The 25,542-nt window shown below is 30.9% G+C and overlaps 2 protein-coding genes across 2 annotated transcripts; one reads left to right on the forward strand and one right to left on the reverse strand.

Moving 5' to 3' along the window:
- The first annotated feature begins 322 nt into the window (after positions 1–322).
- On the forward strand, positions 323–10,648 carry LOC113515025 (histone-lysine N-methyltransferase PR-Set7). Its single transcript, XM_026899149.3, has 6 exons — positions 323–653; positions 1,324–1,426; positions 2,081–2,501; positions 2,761–2,951; positions 3,432–3,644; positions 4,519–10,648. Exons 1-5 carry the CDS (start codon positions 644–646, stop codon positions 3,637–3,639), a joined length of 933 nt encoding a protein of 310 aa, XP_026754950.1. The 5' UTR covers positions 323–643; the 3' UTR covers positions 3,640–3,644; positions 4,519–10,648.
- A 592-nt stretch (positions 10,649–11,240) lies between these two features.
- Positions 11,241–20,022, reverse strand: LOC113514966 (ATP-dependent RNA helicase Ddx1). The gene is made up of 13 exons (XM_026899066.3): positions 19,419–20,022; positions 18,856–18,973; positions 17,687–17,853; positions 17,280–17,411; positions 16,687–16,876; positions 15,921–16,108; positions 15,326–15,450; positions 14,632–14,769; positions 13,632–13,846; positions 13,098–13,213; positions 12,554–12,661; positions 11,939–12,073; positions 11,241–11,462 (listed from the first exon to the last, which is right to left on the reverse strand). Exons 1-13 carry the CDS (start codon positions 19,866–19,868, stop codon positions 11,358–11,360), a joined length of 2,187 nt encoding a protein of 728 aa, XP_026754867.1. The 5' UTR covers positions 19,869–20,022; the 3' UTR covers positions 11,241–11,357.
- Between the last annotated feature and the right edge of the window lie 5,520 nt (positions 20,023–25,542).

Consider the following 25,542-nt stretch of genomic DNA (forward strand, 5'->3'; position numbering starts at 1 on the left):
TCACGTCTTCATCGGTAGGAAAACATAAAGACTAATGATAGAATTGTAAAAACAAAAGAACAATAGAAAATCAATATAAAAATATAAAAGGCGTATTATGATAGCCAGTAATAGGCCACAATAATTTTATTTTAATTTTAAACATGGATATTATACTTATTTTATATACCCTTACAGAAACGGCCCTAAGAATTAACTCCGATGTTACTACTGTAATATTTGCTGCTATAGCTCTTTTATCTATGCTAAGAATTGAGTCAAATTCATTGGTTGATATTTAAATTTTACCACCAATGGCAATGATAGAAGAAATAAAAAAAAAAGTAAAGCGTCCATTTTATGTCATTATCAATCACTCATGACATTTCTGGATATTTAAGTATATTTTTGCTGTTTTTTAACTTTTTACTTTGTAATCAATGCATTAGCCAGTCATTTTATTCTTTTCTAAGGTATCTAAAGAACAAAACATGTTGGGTTCCTGACAACAACGCAACGAATCACATGATATTTGCTGCGATCCTAATATGACAAGGTCTATTACCAAACATTGGTAATTTGAGCCTGGCTTTGTGTCTTATTTTGTTTTTTCGATGGTGTTCTCCTGTAATCTTAATCTAGTGAATAACAAGTTCAAGTTGAAATGGTTCGAGGTTAGTATAATCTACATTTATAGTGTCGTAACTGTTGATTAACACGATTCTTTGTTTGCGACTTCGCGGTATCTTTTGTGAATATTTTCAATATTAATATGAGCCTAAAGACCGCGTTGCATATGTTTGCTTATGATTGCTCATCAATAATTAGAAAATACTCAGTTATGCTATTCTATTTTTCCAAAGAAATTAAAACTATTTGTTTGATATTTTAATACCTAAAATTTATATTGACTGGTATTGGTATCTGTTATTACTATATAAAATAATATATATTTTAAATCTTTTTCTTATATATATATGTAATATTTACAGATTAATTGTTCATGGTTTAAAATACCCAATAATAATATTTTTATGCTAATGAAGTAAGAAACAGTAAGTCAATTTAGAATAAATATAAATAATTCATACCATATTCATTATCTTCCTACCCTTATCCCAATCATTTGGGGTCGGCGTAATGTGATTTTATCCATATTACAAAAAGATTGGTTTTTTAGTTTTACGATCGGCCAATTGCCTGACGTCAACCCTCTTTGGGAATAATTCATACCATAATATAATGTGTTATCTCCCAGAATGATCTATATTTTTTGCTAGTCTAGCAAGTGTAAAGTTTTTTTTTATCAATATAATTCAATATTATGGTAAAATCTGGTTTCAGCCAATAGCTTCATGGCAGGCCAAGAGGGTGTGAAGACTCCACACCGCATTGAACTGTGTGAGGAAGAGCCTGCCAGACCTACGCGCAACTATAGAAAGCGCAGGTAACTGAGGCTATATATATATATATATATACTGTATGAAACAATTTATATGTAAATATTTGTTAATCTGTAATAGATGATATATATATATATATATGAATCAAAATTATAAGATGTAGTAGATCATTTTACATAATATACTTACAATATTACTTCATTTTTAAAAGTTTACTGTATATTATTCAATTTATTATATATTTATTTATAATTAAATATCTATGCTTTATTATTTTATATGCTAATTAGATTAAGCAATTTAGTATGTAAATAAAAACTGTATACAAAGCTTGTTTATGAAGTTTTGATGAAACTTTTCTTGAGAAATATATGAGGCAATATAATATTTTTTTAAATTATTTATATGAATCATAATAATCATTATAGTATGGAAAGTAGAAAAAATTAGTCATATTTCTTTTCATGAGCCTAGGTGAAACTTAGGAATGCTTTCACTGAATTTCAAGGCACAAACATTAAACACCCTACTTATTATTCTCTTATGTCCAACCCACTATAAAATTGTTTTAAACTTTAATAAAGAACATTAATAGGTTTTTGCTATAGGCTAAATTGTATTGCATATTCTAACATAATTGTTTGTTTTGTTGGTAAGATAAAGTGGCATATTTTATCAGTATTATAATTTATTTTTAGGATAATAAATGTAACAACTCCAAAGACTGAAAACGTTAAAATAAAGCAAGAGACATTGAAGAAGGTTGAATTGAAATCAAAGCCGTTAAAAACTAGTAACGGTATTACAAATATGACAAACGGACACACGGCGAGATCCCGGGCGGCGCGTGCTGCCGCCCGCACTGCTGAAAGTCATAAACTGACTGAATATTTTAAAGAAGAGCTCAAAAGTCCTAAAGAGGAGCCTCCTCATTCCCCCCCACCCATTGAAAAGACTGTTAAAGCAGAATCTAATGTTGCAAATGGAAACAATAATCACAAGTTGACAGAATACTTTCCAGTTAGGCGTAGCGTAAGGAAAACTTCCAAATGTGTTATGGCTGAAAAAATGAGGGATCTAGAGAGGGCTGTGAGAGAACAGAGAGAGGATGGTTTACAAGTAAGTGAACACTATTGTTTTATTTAACATTATGGAGATTCAAAATATAAAGAATAAAAAAGCATAATAAATTTAATGTTATATTGCATTATAAGAATAGATGATAAACATAATTAAAACATAGATATTAGTAAATTAAGTTATTGTTCATCAATTTGTTACCATAATCATGTGAAGGACTTAATAGAAAAAAAGTATGCATAATTTATTAATGGAGATTCTTAAATATCAAAGAGCAATGAACCTTATAAATGAACAGGTGGCGTACTTCGATGGAAAGGGACGCGGCGTGATCGCGACGCGACCGTTCGGGCGTGGACAATTTGTGGTAGAGTACGCGGGCGAGCTGGTCGGCGTTGCGGAAGCCCGCGAGCGTGAGCACATGTATGCCCAAGACCCAAACGCCGGCTGCTATATGTATTACTTTAGGCATGGAGATCAGCAGTATTGGTGAGTTTACTTCTGGTAGTTTTATAACATTGACATTATGACATTACATAATTATGTCTATTTTTTTATCTTTAAGGTATAAACGTGATAATTCAAATATAATTAGCAGTGTGTATATTTCTTTTACTGAGTATAAATTTCATAGATGTTTTTATTAAATGTCAAAATTAAAAATGGAGCTCATAAAATTAAAAGAGAAAGAAAAAGAATTTTGTAATTAGTACAACATAATATACATATCCCATGTCCCGTATTTAGATTTTAAATTACCTTTGTCAACGTTCATTCACATTCTTTCATACATCATTAGCTGTGAAGGGATACTATTCCACATAAATATTAATATGTTTATGTAAAATAATTCTCGTTCTTTACTTCAAAGTACAAAGTACTCTGATGAACAAACAATAGACAAAAGATGTGTTAAAAAATATATAACAAGAATTTCCAAATTTTTATTATTTTCTTTTTTCTTTTCAGTATCGATGCAACAGCGGAATCCGGGCGACTGGGGCGTCTCGTCAATCACTCACGTAATGGAAACCTCCTAACAAAAGCAGTCTGGGTGGATGGACCCCGACTCGTGTTACTGGCTGCGCATGACATCATCCCCGGCGAAGAGCTCACCTATGATTATGGTGATCGCTCTAAAGAATCACTACAACATCACCCATGGCTCGCGCTCTGACCTGGGTTAATATTGCTATTTACTCTTTCAATTAATAATTAAAAATATTTAAAAATAAAGCCTCTTAATAAAGCCTTTCTGTGTTGTAAAAATATGGAAATATATGGATGACTATGTCCAAGGATAATCTAAATTTGGATTATAGCAGTATCACTGTCTAAACTATCAGTGATATTTACGAAAATCTTTAATTCAGGAGTAAACATGATTTCCAATTTGATCTTTGCCAATAATTTTCGAAACAGTTATGTTATGTCCATGGTACTGCTCATGTCTATAGGCGACGGTTACCACTTTCCATCAGGTGGGCCGTCAGCTTGTTTGCCATTTTAAGTTGTATAAAAAAAAAGCAATGAAATATCTCGTTTCTATTATTGCATTCATCGAAAAGGAGAAAGGGGAGTTAAACATCTAAGCACTAGACACATCAAGAAATTATTCTACGAATGTATATTAAAAAGTAATTTTATAAATGTCATGGTCTCGCGTATTATATACAGAGGAAAAGGGAAGGAGTTTTTTTTTTAAATGGATGATAGTAGAATGGTAATCCCGTCTGCGTTATCGGTATACACTGACGGAGCACCAGTAAGTGATGATAGGTAAGGATGAAGCAGGTCAGTTGGCTTATTGTGACAAATTCAACAATATATCAATAAAAGTGGTTTCCAGAGGGAACCATGTCGATATTGACCTAAAAAATGCTAACTATGGGTTTGCTAATCCCCATTATTAACAATAACTTTTCCATAAGGGAAATCTAGACATGTAGTATGTATGTGTACTAGAGTGGATTTAATTCTCGTGAGTATTTTAATATTTATGAGAAACTAAGGGAGACAACATGTAATAAGTTATTACTTTTATGTATTGTTTCAGGTACGCTTACAAACATCTCAATCAGACTTATAATAATTATTTATTAATTTAGTTTTAGTTACTATGAAGTTTGTTATAAATGATTTTTGTTTGAGGTTGGACATTTATTGTGTACTGTTAAGTAGTGAGACATGTGGCCTAACACTATATAGGTATGATATGTAAACAGGGTGGATGGTTCATTAAATGAAAATACTGCCTTATGCCACTTATAATGGGTGAGAGTTGTTGGACGAAATAAATAAATAAGGTAATAAAAGCAATTAACATTCTAGTTTTTACCTCATTACAACCTAATAAGGTAAAAACTAGAATGTTTACCTCATTAGAATAATGAGGTAAACGTCTAGTACAGTCACATACTATATTAAGCGCTTTTTTTATTTTCCATATATATATATGGAAAATAAAAAATGGAAATAATTTAATATTTTTGCTTGTGGCTGTACTTATATCGTTCACCAAAGCGGTTTCTGATTGAAATAATACGACATATAAGTCTTTATTTTGTGGTCTTTCTTGATGAGTCCATTCTGGCAAGTATTATAACGAATTTTAATACTATCTTGGTGAGTCATATATCTAAAAATTGGTATACGAATGTGAAAAGAAAAAGTTTTAATTTGATTTTTATAATGAGCCTTTAAAAACACTGTTTATTGGTAATAAACTTATGTACATTGTTGCTGTTAAATCACTATTAATAATCATAAATATCATTATAAATATCAGATTATTACTGGTTGAGACCAAAGCGAGGAGATGAAGCAATTGTTTTTAAAACAATGTTAGTTTTAATACAATTTAATGTGAAAAGACAAAATATTTTATCAGAATATTCTGAGAAATAAGATATATAAATATGCTTGATGTAATCATAATACAAAGCACAATAAAAGGCCGTTAAATAAACTTAAAGGCTAAGTCAAAGACGCTGATCACATGGTACAAAGAATGTACAACCATAAAGAAGTACGACCATCTATTCGACTAATATATTGATGATCTTGGTGCACCCAAAAACGATTGAAACATCTCATTTGTCTCTATATAGGGGTATGAAAATATTCTTATAGTATTAATGGGACATCTTATTGACATTGAAAAGTGAACAAAAACTATAACAATAGTCCATTGACAAATCCTAGTAAGGATATTAACTCGAATAGTTTGTATTTATTATTTAAGTATATATTTTAGGTAATTTTGAAAGACGCGAGGTTGTAACATTTGCTCATCGTGTTAACAACATAATATTTATGTATTTTATTTTGTATCTTTAAGCCTGATTGTAATTTTTAATATTACAAGAAAAATAATATTGTGTTAATGAAAACTATGATAATTATACTCGTGCCGTAATGACGTAGATATATCAAAATGACTAAAAACTGCCCACCGAAGTTAGATCAAATCGGACACTATATATTAATATTTATCATTCATATAAAATATCATTTATTTATTCATAATATGCAAAATGCAGGGCAACACTTTTTATTTAAAAAAAATCCTTTACAGTATCAATCTTATACACATATATATGTCACACCTGTCTCCCATCGAGGCAGAAACAAGGGATTGCCAAAAATATTATATATTTCGTGTGTAGCTCTATAGATTTTCTAAAAATAAATAAGGTATTTTAAAATACATTACATTAATAATGGTGGGCATAAATACTACAAACTTTCTAAAATAATTATAATGGTTAATACGTCCAAAAATATTTTTTATGGATGATATGTATTGGATTGTTGGAGCCCTAGCATATGTATTGAATATTCATTTCATTTGAGTCCACAGAGACTTGTATTAGTGGCTATAAGCGTATGTGTGATAGACTGCATCCCAGGAAATACTGTTAGAACAATGTAGTGTGTTTACGACCTAATAATAACAATGATAATTCATTATTAAAGACAAATAATTCAATTATGTATTGTGCATAACGTAAATGTATGCCTTACAATATATTATACATTAACTTTGGACAATCTTAGAATATTTTTCACATAAATTTGAAACTCGAGAATTTTGCATCCACTTATTTTGCTAATGAGATTTTTTTTACATCAAAATACGAAATTCCAATTTAAGATTCATCTAATATAAGAGCACTAAATAAATAATATAATTATTCAGAAATAAAAAAAAATAATTTTTGAAAATTGACAAATAATGCAAACAATCCTATATTTTGCTATGATGAATCCTATAAAGTGTGTGGGCAAACAAAGGATATCTCCGGGAACTTAGGCGCGTGAGTTTGTACAATGTATGAAAACGTATAGGTGTTCCATTTTGATGTACTTCAAAACTTGGCTCTCATCTGTACTGGCCCGTAATGATTAGGTCGAGTACATACTACAAATGAAAATTTGATACATTTCAAAGTAGAGTGAATTTTAATTGTTAAGAACGTTTTTGTATATTAGTATAATATATACTAGTGTAAGCTAATGCAGCTGGTGGGATTAGCAGTGTTCACCAAAAGAGTAATTATTAATTATAATTGACGTTATAAATTAATATAATATTTATGAAGGCGTCAGTCATGGTTTATATTATGTAAATAATGTTGCGTTTACGTAATAAATTTATAAATACATCCACAGATCCACAGAGAAGACAAGTAAACAACTAGTTAATGCATAATTTTGATAGGAGAATTTATTATTATTACTCATAGATATGGCAAGTTCAAAATTTAATTAAGAAATAAGTTCTAATTGTGTAATGTTTCAGTAAATAAATAATGTAACTGCATGGCTGATGACCCTCTAGTGCGTAACATTAATGTTATAATTGTACCGATCGTGCACTTGATTTTTAAATTTTTACTTAATGTAGTTTAATGTAGCTGGATTCAATGGTTTTCTATTAAATGCGTTGGAGAATACAATGATTTATCCGTATTGGATGGCATCTCTGTCGTTTTCTCACATATTTTTTAATAATGAAATGTGAAAGTAACATAATGAAATTTTTAATTTATATACATTTATCTAGCGATATGCATCAATTGTTATACATTGTACATGTTCTGATTAGTTTGATTTTTTCTGATTTAATTGATTAGGTAATGTATTATGAGCCCTATTTCATAACTTTAGCTTGGCTACACTTAGTTAATGTCACAATTATTTGTCAATTTTCATTAATCACCAAGATTGATTATTTAAAAAGTGATCTGATAGGGAACTATTACGTTAATCATAGAATACATTTCATATAAATGTACCACTAATAATTTGCGCCTACTTCATATTTTGTTTCGGAATTTTTCAAATACTTTTTTTTTACCATTAAAACCAAATATTTAATAATAACAGCTTAATTATATTATTACATGATTAAAGTTTTAATTCGCTGGCAGAGAACTTTTTAAGTAATTAATATACTGATTATTAATAATAAAAATATATACAAATATTGAAAACTGACAGATAATTGCTACGTTACCATACTTTGTCATGAACATTCTTAAGAAAGCCTGGTACTCAATATAACTACGGTAATCATATATGAGTCGTGTCCAAAGCTTTTTTGCCACCATAGTAGTATGAAATCAATTTAAATAATTTCACTATTTTAATTATAATCTATTTCTTCGATACTTACCTATGCCACTTTATAGAATCCAGCAACATTATTTCGCTAAATATGTAGTATTGCTTATGTAGTTCCTATTCCTGTAATATTAATGTATTTTAATATAAAATTCTTCGTGATTTCCTAACCTAATTAAATCTATAATAGTTATTTCCATTGTTGTATGTTTTGTTTCATCACTAAAATCTAATTCAATTACATGGCATATATCTATATCGTGTTTATTGCGTGTACATAAGTACAAATATCTAACCCAAATCTCCAACATTAATTTAACTTGAATAGATTTAATATATTCATATCAAAGATATACAAAAAACCCAAGATCCATAATCCCATACAAAATTAACATTCAGAAGTGCTACCAATAAAAATGAATAAGTTATTGTAAGGATAAAATATTGCTGGAGTCGAATACTCACTGAAAATATAATCTAGACGTGTCTAAATGTTGTTTTTTCATAATTTGGAACAATGTTTCGTTAATATCAAATGACTTATGAAATGTGCACAATTTGGTTGAATGCGCTATATCTTCAATGTCGTTCTTTAATCGTTTAATTATGTCATGGGTTTTTTGTACGTCAAGATACATATGCTATAAGTTTGCATTTTGTTTCGAAATAATAATAATTAGTATTGATTTTACTTTTGTTTATTATTTTAATGACGTTATATTAAAATAATAATATAGAATAATTTAATTGACGGGTTTGGGTAAATGACATACTGAATTTGGCGTGTTTCAATTTGAAAAACTTTCTCATTTATTGTAAATTATTTTTTCGTAATAAAGACTTCTTAATAGAAACAACAATACTAAGTAGATATTCGATCAAAGCGATTAATTAAACTTTGTTTAATCTAAGTTTCAACTTTATCCCGAATAATGCCTACTTGTTATGAGTGACTTTAAAGAGGAAGAGATTCTCAATTCTCCTGTATTAACTTGTTTATGTACCTATTTAATATTCAGTCATAGGATTTTCTAGTTATAACAATTAAAATCTTATTTAATAAATATTTTTTGAGGCTTCATCTACTTGGTATTGTTAATTGAAGATAGAAATTAGATGTATTTCTATCGTCAGTTCTTATTGTGGTAAAAATGACATTATCCTTTGGATGACAGCATTAGAGTAATAATAATAATTAAAAAGAAATGTAAGGGTCACGCGAACCAATATCATTGATTATTTACGTGTTTAGTTATTAGTAAGCCTTTATTCACACGAGTGTTATTTTACTCCGAGTACCACGAATTTCACTGGACGCAAACATTTCAAAATTTTTACAGCATGGTTATTTTCTATAGACTTTTGTACCATTGTAAATTATTTGGCATATTCGCGTAAATATTTTTTACGTGAATGAATTCATCATCATCATTTCGGCCTTTAACCGTCCACTGTTGAACAAAAGCTTTTCCTTATGGGGAGTTTTGCCAATAGTTACCAAGCTTGGCAGGCGGGTTGCCAACCGAAGTTAGGCTTTTAGAGATGTTTTAAGAAGGACACTGCTGCCTATCCCTCAATCATTATGTTCCCTTAGTCGCCTTTTACGACACCCACAGGAAAGGAAGAAACCTTCATGGTAAAATTTGCAATGCTAGTTTTCTCTTATAGAGCACTAGATTTTGTCCGTTACTTTGTACACGTGACTTTCAGAAATAGGGAAAAGTAAACAAATAGACTAGTTATATTACTGTATAAAAATATCAAAAACTACATCAAATTTGGTGCGGTAGTTTTTGCGTTATACCGGAACAAACACAGACTTTCTAATAAAAAATATTGTTTTGACATTTATTATCCTTTTTAAGATCTGTATCAGTTTTTTTTAATATCATCTCCCATGTACAGTCATAGTTTACTTACAATTATATTAGTTAAATAAGTTCGCATAAATATTTTAATATTGTGTCTAATTCTTTATAAGTAGGTACTCGTGACGTGATTAAAAAGACCGTGTGAATGAGGGCTTACAAGTGATAATTATTATTTTAGAGTAAGATAGTTAACTTTATTTGAGATTGTAAACCGTTTTGAGTCGATTGACCAAAGCGAGCACATTAACTACATATATATAACACAGTTTTATGAATACGATCTGTATTAATATATTAAACTTTCCATGAAATAATATTGAATGAAATTTTGCTAGAGAATTTATTAGAAAGATTATTTATTTTAGTTCTGTTAAACTTTAGTGTACGTTTTTTTTTATTTGATATTGTACTAGAAAATTTAGTTTTTTTAATATGTAGTCCAGAACAATATTTTTGTAAAATTACCATACAGTATGTCTTTATACTTCATACATTATTGTAAAATAACAATGTGCCGCAGTCGATCGTAAATATTTGTAATACAGTATTTTAATGGCTATTTTCCTACATAGCGGTGTTATGAGACTTAATAATTTATTTCCAAATGGCGGGCTGCCACGCACTGCCCTCAATAATAAATAATCAGTAGAATAAAAATTGAGTGAAATATAATCAATGAACTTTGAACATTTGTTTGAATATTTACATGATTCCGTTGTAGGGGGGAAAGGGATTGTTAGTAACGGGGTCTAACTGATACATTTCCATTCCATTTGAAATATTTGAATTCTTTACGATGGGCCAACTAACCTACTTTCATCCTCACCTATCATCCCTCACTGGTGCCCCGTCAGCGTATACTGATAGCGCAGGGTTACAATTCATTTTCACCCATTAAAAAAACATTCCATTCTCATTATACGTCGAAATGGATTTGTCGTATTCATCGTTATATTAATAGAAAATCGATGACGTCATACAGACACAATTTAATTTTTAGTTTAACTGTCCCGCGGTTTTGCTCACCTGAATGACGTTAAATATGAAAATTTGATCTAAATTTATTCCGCCGTCCAAATATAATCAATCTCAATACTAGCTGTTGCCACATAAATTTAAATAAAAATGCCCTATTTGTTAATTTATGTCAATTATGATCTACTTATGTATCAAATTCCATTTAATCTCTCAATAATAAGATTAGTAGGTTGTGCAATAGCAAATAAAGTTTAAATATATTTTATTCATTCTTTAATAAAATAAAAAAAAAAAAAACTAATAAAGAATATTAAATATTTATTAAGTTATTACATTAAATAATTAGTAAGCATTTTCAAATACAGTACGAAGTATAAGGAGGGAGGTAAGATGATGACATTTGCGCAATCATGAACATCTACGCAATAGTAACATTATGATGCATTTTGAAATAGTATAGCTGGGCTTGAGATTCCAACTCTTTCAATGAGCGCACTACTGGAGCCATTTGAGATACATGATCCTGAAAAAAAAAAAAAACAATTTTGGTAATACCTTGCATTTCATTCTCAAATAGAAATAAATATTTTCCCCTTATTCATAAAAACTAAAACCTAGGAAAGTTTTATTATTATTATTTATAAGCTTTTGTACATTCACTTTAGATATTACCTACTTTAACTATTACACTGTTTTGTCACTTTCAAATTAGGAATTTAGCACAAAAGCAAGAGACAAAACAGTTCAATTGCTAAAATAGATTTATGATTTCCTTTTTAGGTTCTGTTTTGCCTATGATAGATTTATCTCTCATGGATCGTTTGACGTTTTTATGAATAAGAAAATTATTGTTTAATACAAATATTTAAGATTTTCAAGGAATTTGGTGGTGCTTTGTCCGTTCCTCTGTCACAGCAATATATATCAGCTAATATACTAAGCTATTAAAATTAGCCAAAAATTGTTGTTAAATCATATTTTGCCAGTATTAACACATACCTGATATCCAGTTCCGACTTGTTTCCTCTTCTGTCCATAAACAACTTTTCCATCAAATTCATTACAGGGGACTTTTAAGTCACTTTCTACTTGTTGAATAGTGATATTCAAGTGATCCTCAATGTCCGCTAAATACTGTTGAAATATTAAAAACACTATAGTGGCGAAGATAAATAGCATTAAAATACTATAGAGAATTAATTGGATAAGATATACCTATGGAAACCCACTGATACTATTTATAAAATTGAACATTTATCCGAAACGAAAACAGTGGTGTCAAAATAGTTATATAATCTATTTTAATAGGAAAGGCTGTCAGCTTGTCGGCCGCTTGAAGTCGCATTAAAAAAAAACCTTAGTAGAAAAAATAATAAAGTAATAAAAGAGGGTTGTTGTACTTTCATAATTAATATAAATATACCAATTGCATTGAGTGAGAGTTAATGATTTTTTTTATTTTAGTAGTTGAAGTGTGTGATAATTTTAATTAAACTTTGTATTTTTACCTATTAAAAAAGTCTATTTTAATAGACTTACTAAAGTAATGCGACAGCGTTTTGCATGTTTCAAAAATAGATTTAAGCTTAGATTTTTTTTTTGTTATAAATTTACCTGTGGCTCATTGTACCACATACAGCAGCCTTTGGGCCTATCGTCAATCAAATTAGTGTTCCAGCAGTTGCGGCCTCGCGATGAACACCATTCACCGTGGTACCATACCTGTAAGTATAAAAATAATAATGAAAAATATGAACCAGCTATTAAAATACACTGTTTACACTGCACTCACGAATGTCTGTACATGGAAGATATTAAAGAAAAAATATATGAGGGATCTTAATAAGGTTAGTAAAAGTCAAAACGATAATTTTAGAAATTTTATTTGTCTGTATGTTTGTACCGGCATCACACTAAATTACTACACCAAATTAGATGCAGTTTTCACAGATGTGTTTCTGAAAGTCTAACTTAAAATCTTTATCATGAAGAAGTTTCTTTCATTGATGTTCCTTCTTCAGAAATTACCGCGTTCGAAATAGCGGGCAAAAGTATAATTAAAAATAATGAGTGCATATTATACTTAATTGATACCATAAACGTGGTTACCATTGCATTATGGTCCATTAAGAAGAAACTTATTATAGAATACATTTACCTTCTCTGGTACTGTGGACACTAGACTGATGGCGAGACCCATACGTTCAGCACGACCGACACGACCGATTCTGTGCACGTAATTCGATTTCTCATCAGGCAGAGTTACATTGATCACTGTAAAGAGGGGAAAAATATTGTCAAGCATTACATATCAGGTAATATTTTTTTATGATTTATATCAAAACCATTTCCTGTAACATTATGTAGTCGGCAATGTGCGCGTGACATCCCTGGTGTTACAAATATCCATAGGTACTATAGGAGCTATGGTAATCCCATTTACTATCAGATGGGCAGTATACTTTTTTGCCATCATTGCAGTATAAAAAAAGTTAAATGTTTTTACCAGAAACTTCGTGCATATGATTGGGATATATTCACTGACTGAGATTCTTTAGTAGGCTATATTTTTCTCCATCTGATATATATCTAATTTTATAGTAATTAGTTAAGCCGTTAATGCTTCAAGAGGTAACAACTAACTCACTTTAAGATTTACATATAATATTACCAAGGATATCAAAGAACTTACTAAAAGGCAATCCAGATATATCGATGCCCCTAGCAGCAACGTCTGTGCAGATAAGGAACTTCACTTGACCCTGCTTGAATTTTTCGAGGTTCGCCTTCCGTTCGGCCGGCTTACGGTCACCGTGCAGACACACGCAGGTAAACTCGTTGCCGTACGATTTTAAGTAACGCTCCATGTTGTCACAGTCCAATTTTGTCCGGCAGAATATAATCGCTCTGTGAACATTATTGTTAAATATTAATTTGAAAAATTAGCGTTGAATCAAGTCATGTCTCCAACATGACTTGTATTCACATCTTAGCTGTACGTACTAGTTTCAAATGCACACAGGGGATAGCCAACAGCTTAGATTATAAAATATATAGCACGATATACTAAGTCTACATAATGGTTAATAACGTCTGAAACTACGCAACCGAGTAAAAAAAGATTAAAGTTTCATATTGAAATTTAAAAATGCATTACTATACACTAAAATATCAGCATAGGAAATCTTATCTGCTATTAAGGTTTACTAGCCCGTTTCAGCTTCTTGTTTCGACTAGGCTAATATTTACTATAATGTTATTTAACAATTTTTTTCAATATATTATTAGTTTTACTTTATTATCTATATTATTATATACATAATTTACAAACAAACGCGACGGTTTTAGTTGTATGTGTCCTCGCTTACAATGTCCTTAAGTAGTAACTCAAAATCAGTGATATGCTCCTTGAGCAGGCATACTGAGTTATTGTCTTTTTGCATAAGTGTAATGTATATATGCTCGTATATGTTACCTGTATGTACATTATTGTGACTTATATTTAAATGTATTTTCTTGTGTATTTTTTTTTCATATACATTGTTTATATATATATATATATATATAAACAATGTATATATGTGCGTATATATATACAATTACATATAGATATTGTTAAAATTTAACATAAGTTTACAAATATTTTTATAGTCTTTTTATAATCATTATATTTGAATTATTTTGTAAGTTACCTGTCCATTTTGTGTTCCTTAATGGCACGGAGGCAATACTCTCCCTTCAATATTTTCACAGCTTCTGACAATGTTTCTGGCGTCGTGTTTCCACTGCGAATGTTGTCATTGGCGTGCACGCTGTCGGTTTGCACGTGCCTGTGTATATGAAGAAAAAAACATATGTAATTGAACTGAACAATTATATTACAGGATTTCTATCTCTTAAAACCTGCACATTCTAGCTAGACATTTTGTCAATTGTCAAAAATTACCTTTATGAAACCGTATCTTTATGAAATGTGCATTGCATCACGCAGTTTAAGTGGTTCTGTAATAGTCGGAATAAAATTTATATCGGCAATTAATTCCAGTGAAAATTTTGTCCGCAGACTAAATGTCACTCGATTACACAGGTCATTAAATTAAAATTTTAAATTAATTACGACAAATTTATTACTTCTTTATTTAAACTTTAATATAATGTGTGAATATATGTACATTTGACATACTTAACACCGGATGGGGTTCAACCGATGGTTGACTGGTAGAGAACCCCAATTGATAGGCGGAACATTGAAGAATTAAAGAAATATAAACTAATACTTAATATATTCATACATTACAAACATATAATTAATTACTATGAGCAATATATATTGTGTATGCTATTAAAAAGATTGCTATTAGTAACAATTTTAATAGAAAAAATTACTTTCGCAATGTCTCCCAAAGGCGATCCTTCTGGGGATCGATCAACGCGACGACATGATGTACTGTCTCAGGAACAGCATCTTCGCCCTTCAGATCCACCCACGTGGGGAAATGCATTAGTTTCTCCTATAAAATCAATACAATTTGCAATCAATGAAAGAATACAAAATACTAGTAGTACTTTCAATACACTTAAAAAGAAGATTTGGTTGTATTTTTTTGTTTGCTTCCTCATAACTCCATCAGTTCTAAACCAATTTGGAAAATTCTTTTTCATATGAAAGGATATACTTACAAATTGGTCCCATAGAAATTTAATCAAAATCCCACACATTTGTCACGATTGAAGTCCATTTTTTGTCTAACAAAAAAAAAAAAAACTCCTCGACATAGTAAGTAATAAAATAATTATTAAGTTTATTAAAGCCGCATTTTATTATTTGCATTAAAGACTTAATTATAAATTGAAATCATAAAATTTATAGACATTTTTTGTTTGGTCATGAGGCATTATTAGGCTTATCTAATGACTATTATTGATTGAGGCCAAACATAAAATTTTCACAACTCTCCAAAAAATATGTAAGATAACATACCGCCATTTTTTTCACTTCAAAGGCGTGAAGAGTCGCGGAACAGACTACCATCTGTAGTCGGCGGCCGTCGGACGTTATCTTTGGAATTTGGCGGTGGAGTCGTTCAATCAGCTCGCCGTAGCCCGCTTTTAGCAGGCCGTCAGCTTCATCCAGTACAAAAAATCGACAGTGTGTCAATGCTAAATAACCTGAAAAATATGATTTATTAATAAATTTCCCATTTCCTTAGCTTGTCATCTGGCCGAGATTGTTATTGCACTTAACAAAGTAAAATAAAATTTATTTGCAACCATTTCAAACTATGAGAGAGAAATTACAGTGTTTTCTAAATTGTGGTGGAATGCAAAATATCCATTAAGCATTTCCTTTGTCTTATTATTAATTATTTATAATAATTAATAAATAAATTATAACTTATTTATTAATTAGCTGAATATTGACAATGAACCCTTTTATCTATTTTTTACCTAATTGCATTACTATGTGACTAAATGGTATAGTGTGAGAGTCAACTCTTTCTTAGTATGATAAGTATGTGTCTATTCTATTAGAAAATATTTGTATATCATGTTAAACAATTTTTTAAAACAAAATCCATAATGAAAAAAGATTTCACAAGCCCATATTCACCTGATTGCAAAAATCTCTGATTTTCTTGTTCTAGTGCCAAGCACTCCTTATAGCCCTAAATCAATACAGGATAAGGGTTGAACATGCAAAAAGAAATCTATAAATACTTAAGTAAATATGCAAAATTTTATAGTACCTCCTTGGATAAGATCTTCAAGACGGCCTGGTGTCCCCACTACGATGTCCACTCCTGCATTAAGTTGGTTGATTTGGTCTTTGACATTAATCCCACCCACTACAAGAAGTTCTCGTACTCTAGGGTTCTCTAAGTATTTCCTAAATTTTGTTATTTGTGTGCATGTTTGTTCTGCTAATTCACGAGATGGCTGAAATAAATAGCATTATTGTAACTATTTATATAGGAGTGGTACTCTTTCTGTTTTCATCCTGGATACATTAAATAATTAATGTAACCTTAAACGTAAATCTGACAGATATGATGAAAAATAATATTAAATATTTAAAAATATTTCTAGTCCAATGAATATACATAGTTTTACTACAAAAATAATTCAAATCTATAATTATAGGCAATATAGAATAATTCTTTCTAATTTATAGTTATATACAGAGCTTCTTGATAAATGTGTATATTGATCCTAAACCTATTCCTAACAAAACAATAGCAACATAACTCAATATAGAAAATAACATCATTTGACTGTAATTTTATCTTCATGCTTTGTAATTCTTGTAATAAAATTCAATGTTAAAAAATTAAATAGTTACCTCAATTATAATGGCTTGTGGTGCATTATTAACAGGTTTGCTCTCTGCAATAGCAGTAGCTGACACTACATTGTTCTTCACAAATTCTTTGGGTGCTTGATTGACTGCCACATAATCCTTTGGTGGTGAAAACTACAAATAGCAAAAATTGTTATTTAAGAAAAATATTGCTGTTAATAATATACATACATACATATCTGTTATATAATAATATAACATTGTAGATAATACTACAAAAAATTATAAAGAGAAAGGCCCTGAAAATAAGAGTCAATTGGTCCTGAGTACAGTTTATGTTACTGCAACAGTGCTAGTATTTTGTTTACATAACATTACTTTAGACTAATTGTAATATTTTTAAAGATTAATTAATAATATTCAATGATTACAACAAAAATAAAACATACTTTAAAAGGCATAGCACCAAAATTAAAACTCATCTCAGCATTTTTGAGTACAACTGCAGGGAAGTAACAGTCTGATTTTCGTGATTGATCAAGTTTGAATGCTACTCCTAGATCTTCTCCATTCTTAGTGTATCTGATTTCACCTTGATTCAAATTTAATAGACAACCTGAAAATTATGAGGTAATGGTTATATTTGAATTTCTATTTATGATTAAAACATAAATGGTGTTCCTACAATTCATTTAAAAGATTGCCTATAAAGGGTGGAAAGGATAGGTTGGCCAAAACAAACAGCTAATTCAGATGAATGGTTGGGATCAGATGGCAGATTATTTTCCCACTGGAAATGCACTACAGCCATATAATTACGGATTCTTAGATTTGACATCATATCAATCTATTTAAAATTTTACTATCCAGATGACGCTGGATACATAGATATTGAATGGTCAGTGACACTTCTCTGTAGGTAGTTTTTGCTCGCTGTGTTGACCTTATCACACTTATTACATGCGTCGCGGTATATTATTATTTCTTTATATTATGACATAAAATAATAAATTACATTATTTTAAATGAAAATAAAAAAAAAAAAACAAGAAAAAGGTTTGATTTTTTGGATAGTTTCGACTGGTTTTCAACTCAGAATAATAGTCTGAATTCACTGTTTCAATTTTTGCCAACCTGTCCCATAAACCCTGTATCAAACTTTGGCTAAGTGATTAAATATTGTATAGTTGTTGTTATAATATTTATTTGAAATCTAACCATTATGGAGCAAGGGATTGTTAGTAATGTAGGTTTTAGTTCCCATTGCTATCAATCATCAGGTCAACCTCCATGCGGTTTCCCCTGGAAACCATTGTGACTAATTTATTGTTGAATTTGTCATGATAGGCTAACTGACCTGACTTTTCATTCTCACCATTCATCCCTCACTGGTGCCCTGCTATTGTATACTGATAGTGCAGGCGGGATTACAGTTCCATTATTATCCATTAATAAAAAAATTTAACCATTATTATATCAAAATGTATTAATTTATACACTTTTAATTTTAATAATACAAACTTTCTTCTATATAGACATAAAAAAATGAAAGACATGTTTTTGTCATAAAACACTTAAATAAGTGTTTAAGACTAGAAATATAGCAGAAAGTACATACCAATCACATCATTCTTGCCATAAGCAGAGCCATAGTCATCAAACTGTTTTGCATTGGACTTCTTGCCAGTGCCACCAAAACCAAAGCCCAACCTATCAGTGCCAAGATCTAGTCTTGCCTAAAACACAAACATTTATCAAGTTTGTTTTATATAATATCCTTTACTAAGCTAAGGCTTGAAGGAATCAAACTATGACCACAATAAAGATAATCTTTACATTTTTTCATTAATAAGTTCTAAAATTATTTTGTAGTCTTTATAAAGTAAAACTTCTAGAGGAATATGTTCAGTAGACATCACTATATCAATATTATCAACTTATTATCTTCATTCATAAATATATTATTTTTATTTAATAATAAAAATAATATATTTATGTGTCATTTACACAGGATATTATTGAGCAGACTTATAATAGGTACATATTATACATTCTGTATAATGTATAAAAATACAGAATGTATAATTCTGTAAATCCAACAAGCGAGAAAATATTGCTTAATAAATTATTATATTAAAAGAATATATTATAGTCTCTAATAAAAAAAAAGGTAAACCATACTGCTTGTGTGGACCAGCCGACTCGACACAATCCTTCATCAGTAACAGTAGCTTCATAATAATAACTTCCTTTTGTATGTACACCTTTCGTAGCTCTACACCCGTGCCAACCCTGCTGGTCACGAGATTGGCACCTTGTCCCATCAGGGGTGACTGCCAAAGCATCAGTCCGGTCAAAAAATGACATAGTCCATTCAGAAGAAGTTTGCGCTATTACTCTACCAGTCTTCCCTTCCTGTATATCCTTCAATGTCTCCCAAACGATCTGTAATATCGGTAAACAGAAAGCACCAGTCTTTCCGCTGCCGGTTTCAGCTGCCATAAGAACATCTCCGCCACCTAAAATGAGTGGGATAGCTTCGGCTTGAACGTCAGTCGGCAAATTCCAATCCATTTCTTCAATAGCTTTCCCCAACTCGGGTAGCACACCGAATTCCTCAAAGGCTGTCATTGTAAAGGATAAACTAGAAGAATTAAAAAGCAAAACCTAAAACCTTTTCGTTTCGCAGAACTTGGCAAAACTTAAAGCCACAGATTAGATTTGATTGTAATAAAACACAGAGCAAGTTCGAATAATTTAAATATAAAATAACATAATCGATTCGTGGCTAAACGTGGTGTAAATCGATCCAATTTCGAAGTTGGCATTTAGGTCAAAATAAAAAATCGCAACTAGCAACCCCGGCACAGATTCCCTTTAAAACCCGTATATAGAAAAAGCGCGGGAAACGTTTAAAAAAGCGGGAGTGTTTTTTGATCTTCTTTAAATTAATTTTATTTTTATTTATATAAGGATTAGTCTTTTTTATATATTGTGTATTAGATTGTATATTTAATTGTATATTTTGTAGTAATAGTGTTTGTTGCTGTAAATATTGGTAAGTAAATTACCTATATTAACATTATGGATCCACCTATAGACCCTGGGGGGACAACCCCCCAGGTGTCTGCAAATATAACTATTCCATTCAATAATAGTTTTGATATATTGGGTGAATCTAGTATGGACACAGATGGTTCTAGCGTTGCAAGTTCTAAACGTAAGCGAGTACGTGGTGAACGTCGCATTTGCAAACATTGCAATAAAAAACGAAGGAGGCACACCAAGGGTCTTGAATCTAAAATTAAAGATAGTGATTGTCAATGTATTGAAGATGAGAATCAAACTCAAGTATCAATACCAGTTGTAAACAATACCGAGTCTGTTAAACCTGCTTCTCCACCCAGTACTTTAAGCAGAACTTTGTACAATGCCGAGGATATAGCACCTTATGTCGTTCATGTACAAAAAAATGAAACACATCCTAATGATAACACTACATTACATCCTATTGCATTTGGTCGCTTTTTACACACTAATAAGATAAATAATATAGTGAATGGTAGCCTCAAAAGAATAGGAAGAAACCGTTTATCGCTTTCTTTCTCAAATTTTGAAAATGCAAATGCATTTTTAAATAATAGTCACTTAGAAACACATAATTTTAAGGCATTTATACCTTCTTTCCATGTAACCCGTATGGGAATTGTGAGGGGTATTCCTAAAGATTGGACAGAAGAGGAAGTAATCCAAAATATATCAGTACCGATAGGTTGTGGGAAAATTCTAAAAACCAGAAGAATAAAGAAAAAGACAATTAATGAAGGACAACCAAGTTTTATTAATACTGAAACCATTGTTATTACTTTTGATGGACAAATATTGCCAAAAAGAGTATTTATGTTTTACACATCATTAACTGTAGATTTGTACATTTACCCTACTATCCAATGCTATAACTGCTGTAGGTTCGGACATGTCAAGATGCAGTGTCGTTCAAATCCTCGGTGTTATAAATGCAGGCAAAATCATACAGGTGATAAATGTGAAGTAGATGAGGAAAATGTTTCTTGTATCTTGTGTAATAGTTCTCATTCAGCAATTAGTAAAAAATGTCCTGAATATGCACGTCAGAAAGCCATTAAAGAAACAATGGCCCATAGTTGTGTTTCTTATGCTGAAGCATCAAAATTTCATCCTCCAACTTCTAAACTATATTCAGATGTATTAACATCATCATCTCCTTCCAATAAATCTCATTTTCAATCTTCTTTCCTTAAAGAGAAATCATCATTACCACATATACAATCATCATATAAAAAAACAGTTACACTTAAACCACGCTCTCCTCAAAAAATACAACAAGGATATGATCGTTCTGCCCATGAAGCCATAGTTAAGGAATATAATATTCCTGCTCCCTCTAATGGTTGTGCATTATCATCAAATAATATTGACAATAATCAATCCATCATTGATATTATTCTCATGCTTATTAAAGTGTTATCGCAATCAAAAATGATACAAACAACTTTATCACCGTCCAACGATGCCATTTACAATGTATTTTCTCAATTATTAACTTCTCACAATGGATTACAAAGTCCAAATAATTCAGTGGAACTGTCGTAGCATAACAAATAAGAAATCAGACTTATTTTATTTGATTAATAAATATAATCCTTTTATAATAGCTCTACAAGAGACTTGGTTAAAGCCAGGATATCCTTTTAAGATTTCAGGCTTTACAAGTCTCCGTGATGATAGAGCTGACGGATATGGCGGTGTTGCCATATTGGTCAAAAACTCCCTTCTTTTTTCTTCTTTTTCGCTTCCTGTATATAGCGGCATTAATGCAGCTGCTATAATTATAAATGGTATCTGTTTTGTTACTTTATATATTCCTGATCCTACATGCCAAATATATTCACAACTAGAACAATTATTTTCAATTTTACCTAAACCTTTTCTCGTAATGGGCGATTTTAATGCTCAGCACCAATCGTGGGGCAGTTCTACTTCTAATTTTTATGGTGGAAAACTCCTGACGATAATTGACACTTACAACTTATGTATTATTAACTCAGATGTACCGACACGTAGAACTGCACCGAATGAAGGGTTTAGTGCTCCTGATATTTCAATATGCTCTTCTGATTTAGCTTCTTCACTGTCGTGGTATCCTCATTCCTCTACCTTCGGAAGCGATCACTTTCCCCTCATTCTTTCTTTTCCAATTTCCATTCCCTCAAGTCGAAAGAGTGGTCCTCGACTTAAATATAATTTATCAAATGTAGACTGGAATATTTACAAACAATATTTAGATAATAAAATATCGGAGTTACCTATTGTTTATCATGGAAATGAACATCAATGTTGTAATGACTTGATAATTAATATGAAGGAGGTTGCTGATTTATTATTTCCTGTTAAAAATAGTGCTTCAGGGAAAATACCCTCCCCACCTTGGTGGGACAAAGATTGTACGGAAGCAATTAAAAATCGTAAAGAGGCTGAAAAAAATTATAATAATTACATGACATCAGAAAATTTTGAAATTTACACCGCAGTTTCACGTTCTACTCGAAAACTACTGAAAAAAAAGAAATTGGAAGGTTGGAGAAGATTTTGTTCTTCTATCTGTCCAGAAGTTAATTCATCAGTCGTTTGGAATAATATTAAAAGATTCAGATCTGCCTTTAGTGATCATACATCACGTTCTGCACTCGATTTAACTTTAGCGAATAAATTTTTAGATCGCCTTGCTCCTAGTTATGTGCCGGAATGCCTTTACAATATTTCTCTATCCGTCTCTGACGAATTATCCGAACTTGAGTCTCCTTTTACTCTTGTAGAACTTAAAGGTGTTCTAGCTTGTATTAAAGACTCTGCACCGGAAGAAGACGGTATACCGTATTCCTTTTTTAAAAATGCTAGCGATGCGACATTAATTTACTTTTTAAATATAATTAATTCCGTAATTATTTCGGGAAATATACCTACTTCATGGAAGTCTCAGATTATTATACCATTTCTAAAGCCTCATAAACCACCTTCTGAACCATCTTCATACCGTCCTGTTGCACTTTCCTCTGTCTTACTAAAGCTAGCTGAACATTTAGTGAAAAACCGTCTAGAATGGTTTTTAGAAAGTAATAACTTACTATCCCTGAACCAGTTTGGTTTTAGGAAAGGTAAGAGCACCTTAGATAATGTGAGCATTCTTATTTCAGATATTCATATAGCTTTCTCACAAAATTTGTCAATCCTCTCAGCCTTTTTAGATATAAATTCTGCCTATGATAATGTAATAATTTCTATTTTAAAAACTAAATTACAAGCTCTAAATGTACCGGTAATGCTTTCTAATTTCATTATTAATATTTTATCAGAAAGAACAATATATATGAATTTAGATGAAGATACCAAATTATCTAGAACAGTATGGAAAGGCCTTCCACAAGGATCTGTTCTCAGTCCAATCTTATTTAACATATACACATACGATCTAGAATTATTCCTTGATAAATCCGTCAAAATTTTACAATATGCTGATGATCTTTTATTATATTTTATTGCGAAGTCCATAGAATCTGCTTCTGCCAAATTATCTGATTCATTAGATTTGTTAAAAACGTGGTTAGATGCAAATGGTCTTAATCTTTCTGTAACCAAGAGTAGTGTAGTTTTGTTTTCAAGAATGAGATCACCGCAACAAATTAAGGTGCTTTATGATAACTCATACATTCCTATAAAGACTGAAATTAAATTTTTAGGTATCGTGCTAGATAATAAATTAACAGGTCTGTCCCACTGTAATTATATTTCTACGAAATGTGAGCGTAACCTCAACATTCTTAGGTGCCTTGCTGGAGTTTGGTGGGGAGCACATCCCGTTTCACTAAAACTTGCTTATAATGGTCTTATAAGGAGTGTCATTGATTATGGAACTTTTTTGTTAGCTCCAGGAAGTTCATTTGCTTTTAAGAAATTGGATTTAATTCAATCAAAGGCCTTGAGGATTATCTCTGGAGCAATGAAATCAAGTCCAATCAATGCTTTACAGCTCGAAGTCGGTGATCCACCTTTGGTTTTAAGAAGACAATATCTATCTGATCGCTTCTTTTTTCGTTGTTTACAATTATCTGATCATCCGCTTATTCAAAAGTTATCTCAACTACATATCTTTATTTCGTCTTCATCTTATTGGAAACATAAAAAACCTCCATGTTTAATACAAAGTTATGAAAAATATAAATCCATAGAATCTCCCACTTTTACATCGTCCTGTTTTCCCATTTATAAATGCTCATATCAATCTTTAGTTTTATCTCCTAATATTAAATATGATTTTGGGTTATTAAAAAATGATTCAGAATTGAATGCCAAATTTATGTTTATAACTGACATTGAATGGAATGAATGGCACTACATCTTTACTGATGCATCAAAACCAGACAATAGCGGTTGTGTAGGTGTGGGTGTGTTTCATTCACAATTTAATATCGTTCAAAAAATTAAACTTCCACCGGAGTCTTCAGTTTTTACCGGGGAATGTTATGGTATTTTAAAAGCTGTAGAATATATACTTTTAATGAAATTACATAAGGCAATAGTTTTCACTGACTCTATGAGCTCTTTGCAAGCTCTAGCCAAATATCCGTTTAAATCAAAACCAGTTTATCCCATTATTTGTGACATAAGACAAAGTCTTTATCTTTGCATGTTGAGAGGTTATTCCGTTTCTTTTGCCTGGTTACCAGGACACAGTGGTATTAGCGGCAATGACAAAGCTGACCTTATTGCAAGAGAGGCTGTAACTTGTGGTGATATGTATCCGTATCATAATTACTGTAGTGACCTAGCTTGTCTCCCAAAAATATATTTAAGGTATGCCTGGAAGGAATATTGGGAAAAAACAAGTACAATAAAAGGAAGATTTTATCGCCTTATACAACCCGATATTCCTTTCAAACCATGGTTTTGTAAATTAAAGCTTGGAAAGACCGCAACAACTATTATAACTCGTATGCGTCTAGGTCACGTATGCACACCTTCTCATTTATACAAGCTTGGTATTGTACAAAGTTCGTCGTGTAATTGCGGTGCTGAAGTGGCGGACTTGAATCATATATTCTTCTCATGTTCCAAATTTGACCACACCTCCCTTTTTAATCATCTCCGATCCATCCGTGTTCCATTCCCAACTTCTATTCTTACTCTACTTTCTTCCAATGATCCTATTATCTATAAAATACTATCTTCATATATATATGATAACAATATTAAGATTTAGTTATATTAC

This window comes from Galleria mellonella, unplaced genomic scaffold, assembly GCF_026898425.1.
Source record: "Galleria mellonella isolate WM207_F2 unplaced genomic scaffold, CSIRO_AGI_GalMel_v1 utg312, whole genome shotgun sequence".
NCBI classification, from domain to species: domain Eukaryota; kingdom Metazoa; phylum Arthropoda; class Insecta; order Lepidoptera; family Pyralidae; genus Galleria; species Galleria mellonella.

Excerpts from the sequence above, each read along its gene's own strand:
- LOC113514966 (XM_026899066.3), bottom strand. The coding sequence starts at position 19,868 with ATGACAGCCTTTGAGGAATTCGGTGTGCTACCCGAGTTGGGGAAAGCT. Across the intron at positions 16,877-17,279 it reads CACAAGCCATTATAATTGAG|CCATCTCGTGAATTAGCAGA; the intron begins GTAACTATTTAA and ends TATTTATTTCAG. Across the intron at positions 11,463-11,938 it reads AAGTCGGAACTGGATATCAG|GATCATGTATCTCAAATGGC; the intron begins GTATGTGTTAAT and ends TTTTTTTTTCAG.
- LOC113515025 (XM_026899149.3), top strand. Across the intron at positions 1,427-2,080 it reads CGCAACTATAGAAAGCGCAG|GATAATAAATGTAACAACTC; the intron begins GTAACTGAGGCT and ends ATTTATTTTTAG. Across the intron at positions 2,502-2,760 it reads AGAGAGAGGATGGTTTACAA|GTGGCGTACTTCGATGGAAA; the intron begins GTAAGTGAACAC and ends ATAAATGAACAG.